The sequence below is a fragment of the Mizuhopecten yessoensis genome, unplaced genomic scaffold, assembly GCF_002113885.1.
Source record: "Mizuhopecten yessoensis strain PY_sf001 unplaced genomic scaffold, ASM211388v2 scaffold4121, whole genome shotgun sequence".
Classification (NCBI taxonomy): Eukaryota; Metazoa; Mollusca; class Bivalvia; order Pectinida; family Pectinidae; genus Mizuhopecten; species Mizuhopecten yessoensis.
The window spans coordinates 13,148-36,734 of NW_018405386.1; the positions used below are offsets into that span (position 1 = coordinate 13,148).

The 23,587-nt window shown below is 33.9% G+C and overlaps 2 protein-coding genes across 3 annotated transcripts in view; both read right to left on the reverse strand.

Moving 5' to 3' along the window:
- Nucleotides 1-2,756: 2,756 nt before the first annotated feature.
- Nucleotides 2,757-11,626, reverse strand: LOC110448538 (DNA-directed RNA polymerase III subunit RPC4-like). Of its 2 annotated transcripts, none has more exons than XM_021494824.1 (11): nt 11,513-11,626; nt 10,427-10,548; nt 10,205-10,309; nt 8,389-8,567; nt 7,078-7,274; nt 6,839-6,962; nt 6,337-6,465; nt 5,730-5,845; nt 5,436-5,591; nt 4,990-5,118; nt 2,757-4,558 (listed from the first exon to the last, which is right to left on the reverse strand). In XM_021494824.1, the coding sequence occupies exons 2-10, from the start codon at nt 10,498-10,500 to the stop codon at nt 4,996-4,998; spliced, it is 1,203 nt and encodes a 400-aa protein (XP_021350499.1). In that variant the 5' UTR covers nt 10,501-10,548; nt 11,513-11,626; the 3' UTR covers nt 2,757-4,558; nt 4,990-4,995. The 2 variants fall into 2 exon arrangements, with proteins under 2 accessions (XP_021350499.1, XP_021350500.1); XM_021494825.1 differs by lacking the exon at nt 11,513-11,626 and adding an exon at nt 11,298-11,450.
- Nucleotides 11,627-15,336: 3,710 nt separating this feature from the next.
- Nucleotides 15,337-23,587, reverse strand: part of LOC110448539 — a 53,010-nt gene continuing 44,759 nt past the window's right edge. The window contains exon 14 of the mRNA XM_021494826.1: nt 15,337-20,167. Coding sequence (XP_021350501.1) covers nt 20,125-20,167 — 43 coding nt within the window. The 3' untranslated portion in view covers nt 15,337-20,124. The remainder of the gene's footprint in view (nt 20,168-23,587) is intronic.

Here is a 23,587-nt window from a genome sequence, read left to right on the forward strand (position 1 = left end):
AATACCTAAATGTTTTTTTTTTTTATATCCAAAATCCATGAATTCATATCACAGAAAAAATTGTTTGGAATACATGTTTGTATTAAAATTACCTTATTTGATGAGATGGCTGGTTTTCCGTGATTACCTTATATTGATATGCTGGATATGAACGCCTAGCCAATATATGTCAGTTAGATCAAGATTTCTGTCCTACTTAGGCAAAATCAAATGGATTGGGCAAAACACAAGATAATTCCACTAAACTTTCGTACATACCAAATGGCATCTTAAATTTCATTTGCAAGACTGTAACTTAACGTACCCATGGTGCTTCAGTTATAACAAGGTAGCGGAGTTGTTTTTCTTTTCAAGAATTATTTTTTCCATTGGTACGGGGTTTCTATTTAGGTAAGTTTGCCGCCATGAAAGTCATCAGATTCAGAATCGAATTTAGGTCCGTAACGTAACAAGCAGTCTTAATACCTGGTACCTTAAGAGGTAGAGGTTGCAAAAGTATCATATACATGTATCTATGCTAATAATAATAATAATATACAACATTTATATAGCGCCCTATATAATTTGTAAAATTACTCTAAAGCGCTTTACAACATATGGATAATAGTAATGGTTATAATTGTGATTTAACAAAAAACAAAGGCTTACAATCACTTTTATACATTTAAGCAAGCAATGTGCACATAATTGAACAAAGAAAATGCTGGTTTTTACATGACGTCTTTGCAAAGAATCTAAAATGCAGACGTGAAGAGGTGAGTTTTGATGTCCCTCTTGAACTTGGCCAGGGTATTTGACTTTCTAATAGTAGAAACCCTCCCAAAGCATCTGTTTCCGTAGGTCACAGTTCGAGATTTTGGGACGCACAACAAAGATTCTGACTCCGACCGCAGTGATCGTGACGGCTGATACAGGATAACAAGCTCCTGTAGGTATGGAGGAGCTGTTCCATTCAGTGCCTTGTTCGTGTACACCAGAATTTTGTACTGCGACCTGTATCGTACAGGTAACCAGTGTAACGAATAAAGCACATGTGTGATGTGCTCTCTCTCTTTCGAGTACGAGTAACTAGCCGTGCTGCAGTGTTCTGGACCCTCTGCAGACGACTTGTTAGTTTGTCAGATATACCACAGAGCAGGGCGTTACCATGAATATTCCAACCGAGAGGTAATAAGTGAATGCACCAAAATCTTGCATGCATCTGCATTTAAAAACTGCCGAATACAGCCGATGTTCCTGATGTGGTAGTAACAGGATTTGGCAATAGCGTTCACATGTTTAAATGAATTCAGGATATATTCAAAATGATTAAGACTTTAAACGATTTAGATATGCAATTAAATAAATATATCCCGGGATACTACATGTAATTACAGACATCTATGAATTCAGGATATATTCAAAACGATTAAGACTTTAAACCAATTAGATATCCTATTAAATAAATCTATCCCGGCATATACTACATGTAATTTAGAGAGATATCTCATATAATTAGAATGACATGTATTTATCTGATATATAAAGATTACTTGGCTTGCCAAAGGATTCCTTCTATCGCGTAATTGATATCAAATACAAGTGAAAAATGTATATGTAGTTAAATTAGAGAACAGTTACAACACACACAATATTGTAAGTCAGCTTGAAAATAATAGTCGCAGAGCCAGGTCGGCAGTGGAATAATTTCCTTGACGGACAGAAAGGTATGTGCGACAGTTAAATTGTTTTGCACTGATCTTTATCATATGGAACACTTATTGACTCGATCGATCTAGGTCTTTAAGACGCTTATCTTCTAAATTTTTGTAAACCTGATCTTCATGACCAATCCAGGTCTTTCAGACGCCTTTTCTCATCTGTATCACGTAAACGCTTGTAAATCATGGTCTTCAGGACGCTTAAATTAAGGATCAAGGTCTTTAAAACGCTTTTCTCATCTGTATCGCGTAAACGCTTGTAAATCATGGTCTTCGGGACGCTTAAATGACCAATCTAGGTCTTTCAGACGCTCTTTTTTCCTCATCTGTATCACGTAAACACTTGTAAATCATGGTCTTCAGGACGCTTAAATTAAGGATCTAGGTCTTTTAGACGCTTGTTCTCATCTGTATCGCGTAAACGCTTGTAAATCATGGTCTTCAGGACGCTTAAATTAAGGATCTAGGTCTTTAAGACGCTTGTTCTAATCAGTATCACGTAAACGCTTGTAAATCATGGTCTTTTGGATGCTTTATTCATCATCAGTATCAACAAACTGCTAGTCTTTCGGACGCTTAAATGAAGGATCTAGGTCTTTTAGAGGCTTTAATGACCAATCTAGGTCTTTAAGACGCTGGTTCTCATCTGCATCACGTAAACGCTTGTAAATCATGGTCTTTTGGACGCTTTATTCATCATCAGTATCACCTAAATGCTTGTAAATCATGGTCTTCAGGACGTTTAATGACCAATCTCAGTATTTTAGACGCTTATTTCCCCATCTGCATCACATAAACGCTTGGTGTTCAGGAACTTTTCCTAATTTGGGTCATATGAAAGCTTAAAACAAGACATCAATGTTCCCACCTTTTCCCGAATTTGTATCACCTAAAAAGCTTGAATATTAGGGTATGCAATTCTAAAACTTTTTTGAATTACCAACGTAGCTTTTCAGTGATGTAGATTAGGATAATGTATGCTTGTTTCATATTGATTTAAACATATTTTATCGATATAATCAAATGGATTGGGCACAAGTTATAACAACTTATAGAAGCCCTCTCCTCGACTATAATATTACATTGTTAGTGATAGCGACATATGACAATCAAAATAATTGTATGAAAACAAGGAACATGGAGAACTTTTAGCTAAATATTGCTAGTTTGCATTATAAAACAAGGTCATTTCACATGAAGTTTTAAAGTACTTTATATAAATATATTCTTATTTGGAAATTTTCATTTTTTTTAGCTCTGCACACAGCTCAGTCCAAGTGCGCCACCTGAACCGTTTCAACCAAGACATGCAAACTTTTCCTATTCTCTTTTACCAAAACGCTTATAAATTGGCCAATCAAACTCTTGTTCTCATGTCACCAAAACATTTGTAAATTGGTGTTTTTGCGGCACTTTCATTGCCAATCTTGATATTTTCTTTTTCTGTATCACGATAACACTTGTAAATTATTGTCTTTTGGATACTTGAGATGTTGATCTTGATCAGTCACACTTTTTTTTACTTATCGTGTTGCTTCTTGCACAATGGTTCTTTTAAACATTTTCAAAACTGAAAGCCTAAAAAAAGCATGACCTTTCAATTCCTTTCAGTGACAAATGTAACACCTGTTTCTTATGGTAATGAAAGATAACTTTTTTTAACCATTTAAAATAGCCCTTCAATCCTTTGTATAAATATGTACAACTAAATAATGCCCAAAATTAGTAGGATTAGTGGATTTTCAAATCCAACAACCTGACTGATTGAGATTTCTTAACAGAAGTATTATTCAGTATGATGGAGAAAAATTCAACAAGAAAAATACAATTTTATAAATAACTTATCACAGGTTCAAATGTTACATACAAAGAATAGTTCCTCCAGAACGCTGTCTTTTTTTTCCAAACACTAAACTACAACAGTATATAGTTTGGACTTCCTTATAAAAGTAGACTACTGTTTATGTCATTTTCTGCAGCAATATCTCTAGCACTACTGTGTAATTATGCGATATATCTGAGACATGAATTTTGAGTTGTGGTACCAGGCAAACCTTTGAGAATGTACCAGTGAAGTGTACTTAGGGGACATCCCAACACAGTGAAGTATACTTTGGGGACATCCCAACACAGTGAAGTATACTTTGGGGACATCCCAACACAGTGATGTAGTCATTTGGGGACATCCCAACACAGTGATACAGTCATTTGGGGACATCCCAACACAGTGATTTAGTCTTTAGCGGACCTCCCAGCATTGTGATGTGAACTGGGGGACATACCAGCACTGTAATAAAGTCTTTTGGGGACATCTAAGCAGTGATGTAATCTAAGGGGAACATCTCAGCATTGATGTAATCTTAGGGGAACATCCCAGTAGTGATGTAGATTTAGTCGTCGGGGGACATCTCAGCACAGTGATGTGAACTGGGGGACATCCCAGCTCAGTGAGGTAGTCTACGGGGGACATCCTGGCAGAGTGATGTAGTCTTCAGGGGACATCTCAGCACAGTGACGTAGTCTACGGGGGACATCCCGGCACAGTGATGTAGTCTTCGGGGGACATCCCGGCACAGTGATGTGAACTGGGGGACATCTCCGTAGTGATGTTTTCTTAGGGGGATATCCCAGCACAGTGATGTAGTCTGAAATCCCAGCACAGTGATGTAGTCTGAAATCCCAGCACAGTGATGAAGTCTGAAATCCCAGCACAGTGATGTAGTCTAAAATCCCAGCACAGTGATGTAGTCTGAAATCCCAGCATTGTGATGGGAACTGGAGGACATCTCTGCAGCATTACTTTGTGGGATGTTTCACACAAGCAATGTGACCTTTTTTTTCTTCGATTTTATTTACATCTTTAACAGAAGAAAAACAGTGTTGCTAACAGTTTTGTGTCATATTGATATTTAATCCTATACCAAATTTTAAGATTTGGTTTCAATAAAATATTATTTTAGGTTTCTATGAAAAAGGCATGCAATACATTTGTCATGCATGCATGTCCGTGTAACTACATAAATCGTCCACAAATGCTTGGTAAGTTAAAAGGCCTCAACGTTACCTTAATATGACATCAGCAACGAACAAAATGTTGAATTCATTTCTATTATTAAATATAGCTAAGAGTTTGTAGTTAAATCCAAGCAAAAATGTTCCTGCAAACCTTGAAAGTCATAGCAGAAAACAAGATAAAATCATTTTTTTCATCTGAACAACTGTGGTCCAACCAGTTACAACATTATACACAGCAGTGGGCCAGAAATGATAAACAGTTACCATCACGTACCTGTTGTCATAAGGTCAGCAGCAGACTGTCAAAGTCAGGTGTACATACAAGCCTCTTGTTGACGTGGCCAAGCACGGCCATGTGACCTGCATCTCCGCCATCATACTTGGTTTCTACTGAAACTAAATCCTGAAAATGACCAAAAATCTGCCTCAAAGAATGAATAAATACATATCACTGCACAAATTTAATAGTACTCCATTACAACCAGAATACAAATTGTTAGTAACATCATTTAAGATTCTGCAACAAAAACAATTGATGTCCTGCGAGAAAAGATTCGGCTAATGTAGTAGCGTTACAACAAAACAAAGGATTGTATGGACATCATCATAACATTTGGTGCAACAATAATTTCTTTTTTTAAGACAAAGCAAATCCTTTTTCTATCTCTCGGGTTTTACTGCATTAATACTGTGATGACCAACAATTCATTACCATAATACCTGTAAGAATCCACATTTGGTTCCCATGGAAACATCGAGTGTGATGTTGCCCAGCACTAGCTGTGTACGCCCCGACTTCCGCACCAACAGTTTACCCATGTATCCCTCAGAGAAATCCGAGAGGGAACAGGAACTCATCTTCTTAGCTAAGTCATCCTGTAATATGGAATTTAACATAAACTTACAGAACCAAACACTTGCAACTTTTTATCAATCAGGCCTAAAGACAATAACTCAAACATGTACAGAAGTACCGGTCCAGGATTTTATCGCACTCATTAAACAATTACTAACCCCAGCCTTAGCCCCGGTCTGGGATTTCTGCCTGTCATCACCATCTCCACCTCGATTACTGGCTGGAACTCCAGGCATGGTGTCGGGGAATTGGAAAAACATCAAGTCACTGTTTTCTATGTGGAGAAAATGACCAGCTTTACACACATATATTCTTAATGTCTTACAGTTAAGAGAGTTTATCTAGATTCTTAAATCTTGTCCAGCAGATGCTTTGATGCAAATTTTACTTTCTAAATACAGAAAACTTTTTATTCAGAAAACTTGGTACCTGAAATCTTCTGGAAAAATTATGTTTCGCTATACATGTACATTGAATTAAACAAATGGCAAATCAGTAATGTTCAGTGTTGTGAAAGAGGGAGGACTCCTGTTAATGACACATTGATGACTAAGCTAAATCTTTTATCGAAAAGCTGACAGACTATTTATGGACATGTTGCACCATACAAAAAGCACACTTGCCTTTCTGCTGGATTGGAAGGACACATTTTAAGAAATACTGTTTATGATCAGTTACTTTCAACCAATCTGATTTTGATTTTATTTCTTGATCAATTATTTGATAAATTTCAGAAGTCACAATATGGAAAACTTTGAGGTTTACCTGTTTTCCCAAGGTTCGTAAAGAGCTGATCACAGCTTTCATCAACCACAACTGGAGACTGCCTTAGTCCCGACACTTTGGGCGACTTGGAATCAACACTGTCCACCTCGGCATCAAAACCAGGTTCCTCTAAAAATGAAATTAAGTTATTGTTAGTACATGATGAAAGCAGTGCAGGTCTAGATACAGCATGACCCAATGAGTAGAGTGTTGGCCTATTATTGACCCTAAATGTTGTATGTTCAAACAGTACAGACAGCAGTTTAGCAACTGTTATCGTGTATTTGAACACAATTCCCCCCCCCCCCCTTACCATTTCAGCCTACTCATCAAATTCAAAAGTGTAGCAGAATGCAAGGAAATAAAATGTGATTGAAGTCTCTTTATGCACCACAAATTCATCACATTATGGTTATTTAGGCTATTGTTCTAGGAAACGGAATTCTCTTTCGCTATGTTATGAAAAACTACTGACAATCATTCTGGACTCAATTGAACTTACTTTTGATCTTGGTGTTGCTGACATTAGTGAGATCCAGTTTCGTTTGTCTGTCCACCATGGCACACAGAGGTAGCAGCACAGGCTGGGTGGTAGGGTCTTCAGCATCACAAGAGGTGTCTATAAACTGAAACAGGAACAAAAATAGAGTTACAATTTCACCGAGACATGAATTATTCTCAGTGGACATACATGTACATTATTCATCAATAGACAAAAACCATTCATTAGTCGAGACTTACATCATCCCTCAGAAGATAGTCCAGGACTTGCTTGGATCCATCCTCACCCCGTTCTGTCTTGATCCCAGTCCTGATCCCCCCAGAGGATGAGGCAGACTTTGAACCTCCCCCTCTGCCGCCACCACCACCACCACTACCTCCACCACCTCCTCCCCCTCCCCCTCCTCCCCCTAGGTAGTCACTGGTGAATCCTGAACCTGAAATACACAATCAAAACCTTAAATACACAGTTAATTTCTCTTATTGTAGACATCCAGTCAATAGTTGTTTCACATTTCATACTGTAAAAGCATGTATTTACTTTGGGGTTAAGTTTTGTTGTTTTTGTTTTGGGACAAATGTGTTGGGATTATATTTCGTGGAAGCAATATTTTAAAACCCTGTGGGTTTGTTTTTTTTTGTATTAAAAGTAGGAAGTTAAAATTGACAGGCGTCGGGCCACATAATAGGTCCGGCTAACTGAACATCGCCAGAGGTGATCACCTGTCCACTCAAGGTGAAGTTTTCACACCTCCCTTCACCCCAGTCAGAGGAAAACAATAGATCGACCATTGCTCGATGGCCATATAATTAAGTTTAAACAAGCATGTATGGTAGTTAATATAGCTATCTAAAATGGAAATAATTAGGCCTACCAACATTTTATAACACAAATTCTGGTAAGAAAACGAGCATGCATTTCATAAATATTCACGGTTAACCTTCACACATCATGTCAGAAAATCATGCTAAGTTCAATGAAAATATTACTCCAGAAGGAAGACGTGTGTTTTTAACCATTTAAGCAATAGTTTCTCTATTGCATTAGAAATTGATTTCCCCGTGTCTCCGTTGAAAAAGTGTCAAAATCGGGGCATACTGTCCTGACAGCATGGTGCCAGAAATTGATCCAAAGTTAACGTTATTGTCGTAAACAACTGACGACGACTGCATTATTTACACTATACACCCTTTTCTTTGAATAGAATATTTGATTAATGTTAAAAAGGGAATGTTATGCATTTGTGGTATTTTAATATTGTTTACTTTCTATACAAGTTGATTTCACTGCACGACTTGTGAGGTACAGGTAAGACCAGGTGAGATTTACTCACTCGATGGGTACTGGTCAAATCCAAATATTATGCTTTTACAGTAGTACAGACATACATTTTCATATCCTACAATTATCAAAATAATCATTCACAATATTGCTTCAATTAAATTGAAGACTCCAGACACTATGTAGAGACGGGACATATATATCATTGTGATGAATAAGCAATGTCATGTTTTGGATAGGGTCAGAAATGCTGAGCTACAATACTGTACCTTTGGCTAATTTCTCTACGGGCCCTTGCTCAAAAATGGAATGTGACTGGATGACATCTTGCGGCTTGCCCCTTCCTCGGCCCCGTCCACGTCCTCTGCCCCTCTCTGGTCCTGCCCCTCTTCTATCAGCACTATGCCCTCTTTTTCCATCCTTCTTTGGACCTTCATCTTGTACTTGACTTTTAACCAAAATAAAATATATTCCATATCTTTTACATAAATCTCATAAAATGGAAAGTGATTTTATACAGTACACAATGTAGCTTAAACAGTTAATAGAGATTGTATGCGACACTGGCCGGGCAATCACAGGAAGAGACTGAAAGTCAGCAGATCAACAACTCTTAACAAAAGAGAAGGTAGCAGAGAAGTCATCCAGCTGGCCCTGGTGTAATGGAGATGAAAAGAGCCTGCAGCCAACTATCCACAGGCAGTGATTCAGGTTTTCCTTATAGGAGTCAAACATCCTGCATTAATGCATTTTTGCATTCAAGCAGTTGGACATACGTACAGTATACAAGTATGAGACATGTAACTTTGTACAGGTCCAGTACACTCTGCCGATTGAGCTATATAGCTTTAAAGACCTATATTCACCTATAAATTATAGCTGTATTGAGTTATATTTTCTCAGATTTCAATTTTCATTAAATTAAAGCAAAGTTGCATAAAACAATAAGGTTTATGGTAATGTTGACCACAAAAAGCATACATTTATATGTTTATCTTCATTTTTCATAAACGTTAAATTTTTGATTTTTTTTTTACGTCATTATTTTTTTTAAATGAATAGTTATATTTAATGCCTTTTGTTATCAACCTAATGATAAAATCTTCTTTTTAAAGCGACTTTGTTTCATTTTCCTTAAAAGAGAAAATCACATGAAAATAGCTCAAAAAAACCTATTTCAGATACCATAGAGCTATTATAGGTCATTACAGCTATAGAGCTCAATCGGCTGTGTACTGGTCCTGTTGTAGTGGCAACATATTGATACTTACGATGTTACTACTTTACTTCATTAGTCTCTTGATGGCAATTACTCTTACAATATTGACATGGCCGCAGATTATACAAGTTAAACTAAAGGCTGGCAGGGTCCATGGTTTTCCTATGTTGCATGCAGAACATTTTAAATTGCATAATTGGTACATACACCTTCATAACCTGTTGCTAATTTCACAAAATCCAATATCAATATATGTAGATCAAGCATGTAAGCCACTGATCTACATCTTAGTATGTAATATTACTGCAGCACTGCATATGACCTATCCCTCACTAGTTGTTGGTAACAAACATTACTACATATACTACTATTCAATTATAGCCTTTGGCTGAGGTCGAGACCTGGATTTATCGACCCGATAAAAGATATATTGTCCGAGGTCAATATATCTTTTCTCGGGTTGATAAATCCAGGTATTGACCGAAGCTAAAGGCTACAATTGTTTTATTATTTTACAACAAAGTAATGTAAGAAATCTGAAAATTACAATAAATAACTGCGTCCTCGGTCAATATATCTTTTCTTGGGTTGATAAATCAGGTATCGTTGTTTTATTATTTTACAAAACAGTAATGTAAGCAATCTGAAAAAAAAAATAAAAAAAAAATGGGACGGTGCATTGTTTGGAGACGCATCATAATTCCATTTTTAGAAACATCAAGTCCTTCAACAAATCACGCGCTCCAAGTCAATATCGGTTTTTATTGGTGGACACTTGATGCACTGCTGGCCAATCACTTGTCGGGAATAATATGAAAAAATAATAATAGTACTTATTACTACATAATGTATACATGTATACATACCTGTCTTTGGTCTTGTCTCTTCTGCCTGCAGGAATTGTAGGTGTGAACACTTTCTTTGGAATTCCTCCAAGTGTCAAGTCTCTTGGACCTCTAATTGACGGTAATCTGTAATCACAAAAATTCCAAAGTAAGTGTTTTTTTTTAGTGTCAACTCTTGTTCTTTTCTCGTAGTGGTAATATGAACTTGGTCCAGTGGAAAAGTATGTTCCCTAAATGGCTCACCTTGTCCCTCTCCCTGTTGGCACACCTGTGCGTCCTATCAGGCCCCTAGGGAGGTCTGGCTTCTTCTCTGCCATTATCCAACTGATGCTGTTATTGATGTTTCAGAGTTCATTACATCTCATCTATAAAAAAAAACAATTCATCTTTTATTAACAAATACACAAAATATATATATATAGCTATATCCACCAACAATTCAATACATAGTAAGTACATGACGTCACACATCTGGGTTACCCGCAGGTCATCCCCCATCCTGAAAGGCAAACAAAATGTTGACCCTGTTACGGTTCACGACCATCAACAATAACACCGGGAACTATTTTTAAATGCTGCAATGGCGATTACATGTTGGGTGAATAGTTGTACAAACTGAGGTTATGAACACTGTGCGGTAATGAACTATATATACATTTCTAAGCTTTCAGTTTTAATAAAAATAAAGCAAAGTTGCCTCAAACTTTGAAGTAATGTTGGCTATAAAAACATACAATTAGAGATAAGGTACCTTATATTTTCATTTTTCATCAATGTTTTTTGCCTTTTTTTCCCCCAACATTTTTTTAAAAACAGTTCTGCTGCAATCAAAATAGTGATATCTTTTCATGCGATTCTCAGTCTGTGTCGTTTTCTTTTCCAAAGATGATAACACGATAATAACGCGAAAATAGCTCAAAAGATAGGTCGATACATCTATAGGTATAAATGTCAATGCAAATCGGCAGAGTAGAGGAAACTCGGGCCATTTTTAGAAATAAAACATGTAAACACGAATTATAATCTATACAGTTGGATGCCTCGACTGGTGGCAAGCAGTTTCAATATAAATAGAGACATCGGCTAACTAGGCCCAAACAGTGTATGTATCCACCACGAGAGTTCCGCGTGAAATTGTGAACAGTAAATGGATCCCGGAGATGGGACGAACTGGACAGCTGGACGATAGGCTTCGATATGCAGTGACCAGTGTTCACAATATCCGAGAATCGAACCCCTACTTCAGTAACTCCGTCTCGCTATGAACAAATACACAAACCAACTTGTCGTATATGAAACAAATGACAAAATATAGGTAAATGGTCGCACCTCATTGTAAAATACGTTGTTATAGGTAAACTGCTGAATTTCATCGCAATGAAATAACACACGAACTTCACGTGTGCAGTATTCTTGCCGGTGTTTTCATCAGACGATCAATTTTGAAACGAACTTTTTGATTGGTTGACGAACACATCCCTACTCCAATCATTGGAAGCCTAACAGAAAACAAAGGGAAACAACTACCGGTACTAGTGCCGCATCGAACTAAACGGAACCGGAAGGATACCTAGTATAAATAAAAATATTTAATAACTAAGATACAAATTTAGATGAAAATTGATGGAACTGTTAGATCTATCATGATATCAAAACGTTTTTTAATAATTAGAGAACAAGTAAATCTTCATCAACGTCAGTTTCAATAGGATCTTTTCCTGTGTTTATTTTTGTTTTTGCCAAATTCAGTGCAAAGTGTCAAGTGCCTATTTAGAAGCCTTCTGATAGTTATTTTCGATCGCGGCAAAGTGTCAAAACTTGAAACGTTACTGTAAATCTGTTCATTTTTGCGAGCACTCATTTTTTTCACATGATATATATAACACGTTAATTCTGGTTAAATTGGGCTTCTCTGGTACTAGACTGATATATTGAACAGATTCATAGGGAAAGACTCTCTTTTGGGGGCTGATGAAGCAGCGAAGTGTTACTAATCAACCATCGTAAATTTGTTTTGCCAAATTACTGTAGATTCTAGCATTTTCTCTCTCTCCCAAAAGCACCTCCGCCGAGGGGATTCGATTCCCATGCGCTTTGATTATAAAGCAGGGGGCATATCCATGCGCTAGGCCCTACCAATCATGTGTTATTTTTTTATACTCTTTTTGCAATATTACTGGAAATAATTTCAAAATATCTCAATTCGCTAAAAATGCCCGCAACATATACTTTTCTCTATATTAATACAGAGGAAATAACATATACAGTTACACACAGATACACAGAATTTTTTCTGACTGTAAGACTTACAGAAAGTACTCTGTTGTCAGCTCAATACGATTGAACAAATTCTGACAAGAGCATGCACATTTGAATAACATTAATAATCAATAGTTGAGGTGAAAAAGTAAATTATACATAAATTCCAAATTAGAGTAATTAGTGTTGACACCATTAATTTGATAAATACTAATCAGAAAGTATATTCAGTTCACATATTTAACTACGGGTGGATAACAAAATTGGTTCTCTATAATTATAGGGTATCAGTTGGTTTCTCCAGTGATGGTTTAGGCAAGACTCGTAAGATTTGATATTGTACACTTAAAAATAAAGAATAACTTTCAAATGCTGTGTTTATTAGAAAAGAGCTAGGTACGTAAGACTTGAAGGCTTAATATTGGACACATTGGTGGGTTTTTTAGTGTTGTGTTTTTTTACATTTTTATTATTAGTTTGTAATATATCTTATGTTGGTTTGGTATATATAGTTTCCTGTTCTTCTTAGTGTAAGATAACGCATTATCATTATGATTATTTGCAAATATTGTGAATGTATGTAGCACAAAGACAATAAAAATACTGTATATTGCAAAAAATGAAGATATATATATAAGATATATGATATAGAGTACTTTGGAAGGCCGGGACGCAGTGCCGAATGCGGATTGCGAAATGTGTTATGCCCAATGCGTAATGCAAAATGACAAAAGCGAAATGCCAAATGCGTAATGCAAAATTCAGCTATCATTTAATTTAAATGGACGATTGAATAAGAAACATGGAAGTGCCGATGTTTTTGTTTTAGAAGAATGTCAAAGTAAATTACAACAGTGAATGAATTCGGAAAGGTGTGTGTTCGAAAGGAGAAATAATAGGCTTACCTGGTTTTAAGCACTCATTTTGCATTTTGTAATCTACATTTGGCAATGCGTACTGGTGTCTTCCTTAGAGTACCCACACTGACATGCCAATTGCCAGGTGCATATTGCCAATTGTCTTTTTGACATTTGCCAATCTACCTGTTTGTAGCATTATACTAATCGTTTGTCGTTGCTATGATAACTTACTGGCGTTTGCTTTTGGCCCATTTGCAAGAACTGACAATCACTCATAAATTTGTTACTAAATTGTATTGTATGAGCAATTAGCAAATGGCAACTAGTTAATGATAATATCCAACGGGCATGGTTATAAGCGAATGGCAAAAAGACAAGACAATTAACAAATGGCAATAAGGGATCAACCTAAACGGGAAAACTTTGAAAATAAGAAATGGCAGGTGGCAATCAGCCAGCTGCAATAAGCAATTAGTTATTAGTTAGCATATGTCCATTGTCAAGGGCTATGTGGCATACTTGCAAACTCTCCCTATTTAGGAGGGAGACTCCCGATTTTGGACCTTAAAATGTAGCATTTTCAAGCAGTGAATTTTCTATTCCTATATTCTAAGATCTAATGAATTCATCTGAAAGGGCAACTTAAAATATGTCATTTTAAACGGTTATTGTACCTCTAGGGGTATGTATATACACACATTTTATATTCCCATTGGGAATTACAAAAAGTTGGCAAGTATGACGTGGCAATTAGCAAATGGCGGCTGGCAAATAAAAATATGAACAATTGGCATGTCGGTGCTGATATTTTATAGTTCAATGATATATGAAATTGCTTGGAAAGTTCAGTTTTCACTATAGACAACAGAAATTAAATTGAGTAGCTATTGAACTTTGATGGCTCCTTGGTTTTACTTCCTGCATCTTTGCTACTGATGTCTGACCTTTGCAGTTTAAAATTGAACTTTTTATATATGGCATTGAAGATTTTTTTCACTTTTTGTTCTTTGTACCGATTTCAATCTCTTACAAATATTTAACATTGCATCGGCATACAATTGTTATATGGTTTTCAACAAGTTGTTAAGACATGGTAAGAGAGAATGTTTATAAATTCAGAAGTAACTATGTCATTTTAAGATTGTTATTGCGTTTGTCTGCAATATTGTTCAGATGCTCAATTAAATTATGTGTAATGATTTGGTAAAAGGTTTTCAATTTGATTTCATAATCAAATATGAAATACTGAAAATTTCAAGAAAATGTTTCATTTTTATAATTGTAACAAAGCAAAATAAAAAAATGATGCACAAACGTCCGCAAAATGATCAGAAAAAAATATCACTCTGAAAGAACAGTTTTACTTGTGTCAATTATTTTTGATATATAATCCAGAATAGAGTTGAAGCAAGGGCTTCATCAATCTTCCTGCATATCTACAAAGTTTGGAGCCCAATCATGAAACAGTGGCTAAGATATGCTTATGTAAACCTGAACTGCACTTAATTTAGAACTTGAGGTAAAGGTCAAAGGTCAAATTGTGGCCACAGTTTTAGGATGCAATACACTGTCTTCTCATGATGTTTCAGGAAACAGCAGCTGATATATGCTCTGGAAACCATCATTTAAGTACTTGAGGTCAAAGTCAAAGGTCAAATTGAGGTCACAGTCACCTCATTTTAGGATGCAACACACTGTCCTCCCATGATGTACTGATACATTCATGAAATAGCAGCTGAGATATGTTCTGGAAACCATTATTTAAGTACTTGAGGTCAATGTCAAGGTCAAAGGTCAAATTGAGGTCACAATGACCTCCTTTTAGGATACAACACATAGTCTTCCCATGATGTACCTATACACAAAGCTCATCAAACAGCAGCTGAGATATGCTGCAGAAACTACAGTCAACCAGGATGCACGCACCAATGGCTGGACACACGGACAAAGCTGATACTATAAACCCCCAACTTTGTCAAGCAGGGGTAGATATGAAAAAACCCATAACACAATCTGATAAATCACAAGCATTTTTTTATTGTTGCATCAACTTCTATTTGTTTTATATAATCAATAACATTCAATACTGTGCAAGTGCATGTAGATGTACCAGTAGATATACTATAACAAACATATACTGATTTAACAAATACTGTTTAATTGCATTCATATACACTGTATTTTCTTGTTACACCTATATCACTGGATTGTTGGCTATTTTTTCAAATTGAAATTTTTGATTTCCTTCTCTTGTCAATGAAATTAATACGTAATATTCAGCTTCCTAAAATTATGTTGACCAATAATTTTTTCTCTCTCTTTTTTTGTTGAAACATTAAATTCTTAATATATATCATCATCTATTTTTTTCTACAGAACATGATAGTGTTACATGTCATATTAACTCCTAATCATGCAAGAAATAAATACTATTAAGAGTTTAAGATCTCAACTGAATATTGTAAAGACAAGCAGGGGAGATAACTAAAAATTAATTTTCTTGTCTTCTTAAAAATCCGGAATAACAATTATTCCTGTATGCTTTTAATGTATGTTTCAGAATGCAATAAAACCCATACTGTAAGATGCCAACATGCAATATTTTTCCATACAAGTATCAGTATAAGTCAACGATAGATCGATGTCAACATGCATTATTTTCTTCATACAGTTATACAATATACAGTCAAAACTAGCCGACACATTCAATAACAAAGATGTGCACATTTACTTTTACTCTATCTTTTAACAAGACATCATCACTCTGAAACAAAGTTGACATCAAGCATTCGTCAAAAAAATAAATAAATGACCTTGACCCTAACCTAGTTTTCAAGTGATAGCCAAAATATAAGTATAATATTCACCATGACTAACAACCTTAATTAACATCTTGTACTATTGTCTGATGAATAAGTGACCTTAACCTGTACATAAATAAATTATGGCCTTGACACTAGCATCTAGTACTATGACAATGGAAAGTTCAATCGCTATGGCAACAAATGCAAATGAGCTTGATCTAATTTGATTGAATTCTAAATGATTTGCATATAAAAGAATACTCATGGTTACAAATGTGACCTTGGATTGAATGAAGCAATCTTCCAATGACCTTGATACAAGCATCAAGTCATCATTACCTATAACAACCGAATGACCTTGAACCAATCAGGTCAGGTCATTCTACATCATTTGCATACATTCTAAACTAAGAAATGAACAAATGCTTAAATAGGCAATAAAAACAATCTTTAATCTAAATTATACTGTAATGGCTATTTATCGCACAATAAGCCAATGTCCAGCAATAAGCCAATGCCTGGTAATAAGCCCATCCCTCCTATTCATTGGCCTCAAATAATAAATTTCCTAATATGATCTTATCTCCCTGGGCTTATTGCACGATTATTATAGAGACGTTTCCGAAATTTCGGACATACCAAGTTTAGATCAATCGTGAGGAGGAAATACAGTAAAATTTGATAAAGTTTTGAAAATACATTGTTTTATCACAGTCTTTGTTAACTCACTTGGTTCTACGACTAAAAAGTCAGTATATGTTAGAAAATTATGAAAAAAAACATACAAATAAATTATAAAAAATTACAGATAATATGCATGATTTACAAAGATTAATGACTTATAATGTATAATATGGGCAAGACAGCCACAATGGCTATATACAATCTAGCACTTAAAACTAGTAACAGTTCTCGACTCTCAAACAATGTGAAATAATGATATTATCACAACTTAAATAGTATTTATAATACAATGTATACTTAAACTTGTATGAATAATACTTGAACATATATGAAAAAACATTTTGTCTATAGATAGACCTGTATTTTCAGCGTTTTTTTTTTTTAATACGAAACAACATTTCTGATTTTCTTCCTAGCAACTTTTTATGAAAATTATTTATTTTTGAATATGACACATATATATTTTGTCATTAAATGATTAAGAAATAACAAAAATAATAATGCTACATCGAGTTAAACTAGTGGAACAGTATCTACAGATACAAGAAAAATAAAATTCTATCACTTAAGTGATACTTTGAATGAAAATAAATAAACTTAGGATAAATAATATATACCGTTTTAATATGCATGATCTATTTTTCTTTAACTCATGGCACATCTCTGTAATGATATCCCTTTTTCACTTTATTATTTCATGTAAGAAATAGTTTGGTAATCATTGTTTAATAGCATGCGAAATGTGAGTACACATAAAATTAAGTTCAAATCATTTACCCTAAATCAAATAAAAAATCAATACAGTATAGCAGTCACTTAAAATACTTACATGTGTATATTGAACTAGAAACTGATTATTATGACTCGTGATACAAATGTATAAAATTTGAAAACAAAATAAATAACATATAATCAACAGATGCAATGTGAAAAATGAATATCTCTACATTCAGAATGAAACTGTAAATATGATAATGATAATGATTTTTTCATTTTGCATAATTTGAATATTTATATAAACTAAAAGAATTCAATATCTGATACATTTCTAACTTGAATTGAATTGTTGGTACTACGATAGGTGAAATATTATAAAGTTGATAAAAATGTATTACTGTCTGTATTTATCATAAATATGCTATTACAAATGAAGATTTCAAAATTCAATACATTTTCAAAATACTAAGATTTAAGTTAATTAAAATGTATTAGATCTTCCATAAATATCCCAAAAATTCAACACCAGGTAATTTATGATGTTATAATATTATCAAAATTCAATTTCATTACAATGTACATTTTTTTATTAAGGATAAAATTCACAAAAGTGAAGTTAACTAAATAACTTTTATGGACGGATTTAAAATTAAAAAACAAAACAAAAACGAAGCTAAACAAAGTTTGTTTAAATATGGACGGATTAATTAACAAATCTTTTCCATAAGGGAATTAATTCAAAAACGATAATTCTTCAATTAAGGTAAATTGAACATCTGCAACAGTTACAATCACCACTTCACGGCTGTATTTTCATAGATGATTAACTAAGTAACAAGAAAGAGTATTTCTGGATTAGAGTAACTTCCCTTGTCAAGATATTTGTCACCTATTTTGTGTTATGCATTAATAATTTCTTAGTTGCAACCCAAGCTAAACAGTAAATGACTTGAACAAAATAATGAAACTTAATGGCACCCTTTACCTTACAAGATACAGTAAGACCTCGATATAATGCCCTTCGTTTCATTTGCCACCTTGCTTACCGCCAACATATTTCGATGCCGCCTTTTTTTAAATTTTCCCATGAAATCCTTTATACATTTCCCTAATTTATCACCAAACCCCTTTATAATGCCGTAATTTCCCTGGACGACTGATGGCAGTATAACAAGGTTTTACTGTATATTGATGAAACCAGCCACCACATGTGAATGGACAATGATTACATCAGCTGATAGGTTCACCGACAAAACGCTGAGCACCAATGTTGAAAACACCAGAACAAGATTTATTTCATGAAATAGCAAACTATAATGATGTGATCTTAATTAATGATAATCACAAAATCTCACAGCCTTTGGGAAATCATGAATAAATTACTAACGATGATATACAGTGAAACCTGTCTTATCTGTCCCTTGGGAAGTCTAACACTGTGTTATATTCGATGAACAACTGTAATCCCTTTTAATTTTCAAACCGTTGTACCGCTCACTTGTTTGTTAAATGTGAGGAAAGCGACTAGTAGCCCTTGGGCTGTTCGTAATCCTTGTTAAACAAATAAAGAATTTAATTAAATTAATTTTCAAACTATCACATGAGGCCTGTGTATTATGACAACCTGTCTTATTCAACCAAAACATTGTTTGCCTCTGGATGGGCAATCAGACAGGTTTCATTGTATGTATAATTTATCCAATATAAATTCCTACATTCCTGTATTCTATTTATCATAGAAGTGTGTTTCTAAAGAAAATATATCTTTCTAGCAGTTTTACTTGATAGATATGTTATCACAAGACTTTATCACCTAATTAAATCACAGTTTTGATAAGCATGTAAATATTTTTTTTACAACATTTAAATTTAATAATCATGACCAAATGTGACAAAAATGAGGATATGTTCTATCAATAATACCTACAAGGTAATTTTTTGTCATGTTTCACTTGTATGTCTTAAAAACAAACAAACATAGTTTCAATACCAATATTGAGAAAAACGAATGCTAAACACTTATTCTCTAAAATCTTATTAATGTTAAACTGGTGTCTGAAAGAAATTTAATTGGAGATACAAATATTTAAAAAAAAAATTGAGACAGCTTTCAAATATCACAGTCTTCACAAAAATTGATTGAAAGTCCTTCTATCTAATACTGGAATTCCATTGTATAAGTAAAGGACTCCTTTGAAGCGTCTCCTGGTCAAATTAGGATTTCCTTGTGTAATGGAGATTCCCTGATAAAACAAAGATTTCCTTGACGAAATAGGGATATCTCTTCTGGGTTAGGAATTCCTGTGATGAGATGGGAAGAAGGATATCCCTGATGAAATATATATTTCATCGGTATAATCAGAAATCATGAAAAGTGGATTCCCTGATGAAATGAAGAATGAAAATTCCCTGATGAAACGTAGAACGGGAATTCCATCATGAAATAGAGAATGGGAATTTCTTGATTAAATGGAAAATGGAATTTCCTGATGAAAAGGAGAATTGGGATTCCCTGATGAAATGAAAAATGGGAATTCCCTGGTGAAAATGAAGAATGTGGATTCCCCTACGCCCTAGTCTTGGTCCGAATCGGATCCACTAAATACACACATGTCGGTCACTTCACTCGTGAACTGCAGCTCATCCGAAAACTTGGGGACCTACAAACAGCACAAAACAATGAAGTCATTAAAAAATCTATCTTTGATATCTTTAAAAAGTTAAATTTTTTATTGACAAAAATTCAATTTTCAAAACATAATTTTTCACCATAAAATTAAACAATTTCCCTTGAATCCAGAATTGTCTAAACTTACACATTTCCTATTTTAATATTTGGAACACATACTGCCAAAACAACCCATTCCCCTTACAATACATTTTCTTAAATCTCAGAGAAAAGTTCAAAACTGCATTCTAACTCCCTAAATCATCGTCATCATCATCAACCCCCATCCACAATATCTTTCAAATTATACTGGAGATATTTTTGACACTACTGTCCAAGGGGGTCGACATATTCTGTACGCTAGTTCCTACAAAAAAAGGGGGAGATTTTTTTTTTAATTGCTTTTGTTTTAATTATTAATAAATTGGTTATAATAATTAATCTAAACCAGTAAGTTCATGATTTTTTTCTCTCTAAAATATGCCTTAATAAATGTTATTGACCAAAACCCTTTAAGTTAGATGTTGTTAAACATTCCAAATACCTCAGAAGTGTATATAGGTAAGTATTTTGTTGCATTGTAAAATTTAAAAGTTGACGTTTGGTTTAAGCTATTTGTGACATCATACGAAAAAAACATGACATTTGAAGACAGCTTTTATGAGCATATAGTTAATTTTGATTTTGTTTCTATATTGACAAAATTTTATTTAATTTCTCAAGTGTTTCTGTATTGACATTTTTTTTTAAAAATTTCTCAAGTTGTACTGAACAAAACCTGTAATAAGGGAAATAACTCTTCTGCTCTTGAAATAAGTTTAAAGACAGTTATCTCCCTTGCTATGATAAAATCCCAAATCGGTAAAATGACTAATAATGTTTTTCTTACATTCAAACACTTTGGACAGAATGGAATTAAACTTTTTACAGTAGTAATACAATTGGCTTGATATATTAATATAAATGGATGCAAAAAAGTGGAATCATATTAAGAAGGAGACAAATTGGGCAGATGCATATATGAAAGGCTTAGGAAACTGCAGACTGCAGATATAATGGCTATTGAAGGGAGGCATCTTATACTATAAGAAAGTACTATCTAATTTGAATATATATATTGAGATGTCTGATTATGAATATATACATATATATAAATAAGGAAGACTGTATCTAAAATGCTTAACTAACCGTAATAAATATATATAATAATGCAGTGTATTTCTATAAAAAGTTAAACTTGGGCTAGAATGATTATATATAACCACACAATTCTGGTTCTGTTGTATTCAAAATGTATATCTGGTTCTCCACGACAAAGAAAATGTACCATTATCTATTATTTGACTTATTATTGATCTCTTTGTTGTTTAGCAGATTTTTGTTTTGTTTTATCAAAATAATTTTCAAAATTAATGATTACCGGGGGTTTATAACATCAAATTCTTATACAATGTACATTCTATTTAAAGTTTTTAACTTCCAAACATTTTTCAAAACTAAGATATACCATTATCTATTATTAATTGTTTATTTATCAATTCAAAAACAAAGTAAATAAAATGATATTTAATCAATCGTAAGAGACAATAGAAAAGATGAAATAACAGAAGTAGAACTCACCTGTTTATGAAACTTAAAAAACTGATCTACTATTTCAAAAGTAGAACAACTGAAAATGACTTTTGAACAACCAGATCACCTAACAAAATGTTTTAAATAGTTTATTTAGATTTCATTTTTTTCGCCATTTAGACAAGTAATGTTTACATATCCCCCCACTCTTGCATACAAATACAGTAAAAAAAATTGTGCATTTTTATTGAGTGATTATATGAGAATATTGATGTTTCAAAGTGTGTGCGTGTGTGTATGGAAATATTTGTGTAACATGTCAAGCAAGATTAATCGAGTGCAGTGACAACAAATGAAATTGAGGTGTGTTATCGGTGTTATATTTTCCAAATATCAAAGAACAACAAACATGACAAACACAAGTTATCATGCAGTTACAACATGCATCTTTTGAATGACGGAATTATTTTTTTTCATACAGAGCACTTTCTTGGACGCAAGAACAGACTATCTGTCAGTTTATGAAGATTTTATAAAATATGATGTCAAGAAATAAATCACACTACCAATTTTTTTTAAAACCTAGTCATCATTAGAAAAGTTTAACAAATCCAATCAAGAAATCGCTATATTTATAGAAATGGATAAAAAAAATGGAATGAACATTAAGGTGCTTTATCATTACCATGCATCAAAATGCAGTAAAACAAAATTCATAAATTTAAATGAAATATGAAATTATAAATTACTTTGTTACAATATTGTAGACTTGATGATTTACTGAAAAAAGTCAGTTCTCCCGGGCATTACTGGTATATAATTAAAACTTAACTGCATAAAATCAGTGAATTATGCTTTTAAATGTGAAAACAAGCCCTGAAGGGAAAAACCCCACAAAACAAGTGAATTTAGCAAATGTAAAAAAAAAATGAAGAAAAAATCAACACAAAATGTGCAAAATTTAACGTTTTGTTTTAGACATTCTCAAAAAAAAAAAAAAAAAGAGGGAAAAAATTCTTTTCAAATTCTGGTTTTTACCAACCTACCAATGGAGCTGATAGGTGGCGCTAGCTGTAGACACCAAAACCATGACGACCCGTATATTTTGCTATTAATAGGTCAGCGTAAATCCTGTCTTCTTCTGAGAGTTGAGGAGATTTCTGTCTGCTCCAACAGAATAGGGATTAAATAGTCACATGCTTCATTTACTATTTCTAAAAATAGATTAAATATTTACATATATATGAATAAAACTAAAAAAATGAATATGATATATATCTTTGCTATAAATTGACCAATCACCTTCATGAATGTATAATTTTCTGAAACGGATTCTCAATTATTTTTTGCAGGCATTATCTGGAAAACCCCCCATCTTTTTTACTCCTATTGTGTCTCTCATCAAACAATATATGCCATAAGGGAGCTTACTGTAAATTCCCTTGAAAATGTACTGGCCTGAAACGGATTTGAATAATGACAAATATTAGAAGTCAGTCTCCTCCACACATGCAACCAGTAGTTGGTTTTGACAAAGCAGATAGACCCTCATCTCCCCTCTACCCCAAATTGCCCAATTTAAGGAAGTATGCTACCTAACTCTGACATCATCTTCTTTTCAGAGATCACCCGTCCTTAAGATTCTCAGTCACCAAAGGAGCAGACTTTAAAATCAGGTCCTTTTCAATTCTCAAATACAGCTTGCATATTGTACTTAGTCAATATGATTTGATTTTACCTTTGAAAACGAAGCATATATATTCTTTTACTGAAAATCATTAAATATTTTGAGTCAGTTTTGTTTTCCCCATTTTGTTTTCCCCATTTTCTGCAAAATAAA

Coding starts and splice junctions, on each gene's coding strand:
- LOC110448538 (XM_021494824.1), bottom strand. CDS start 10,500: ATGGCAGAGAAGAAGCCAGACCTCCCTAGGGGCCTGATAGGACGCACA. Junction 7,275..8,388: donor CGTAGAGAAATTAGCCAAAG/GTACAGTATTGT, acceptor TGTGTATTTCAG/GTTCAGGATTCACCAGTGAC. Junction 6,963..7,077: donor ACTATCTTCTGAGGGATGAT/GTAAGTCTCGAC, acceptor TTCCTGTTTCAG/TTTATAGACACCTCTTGTGA.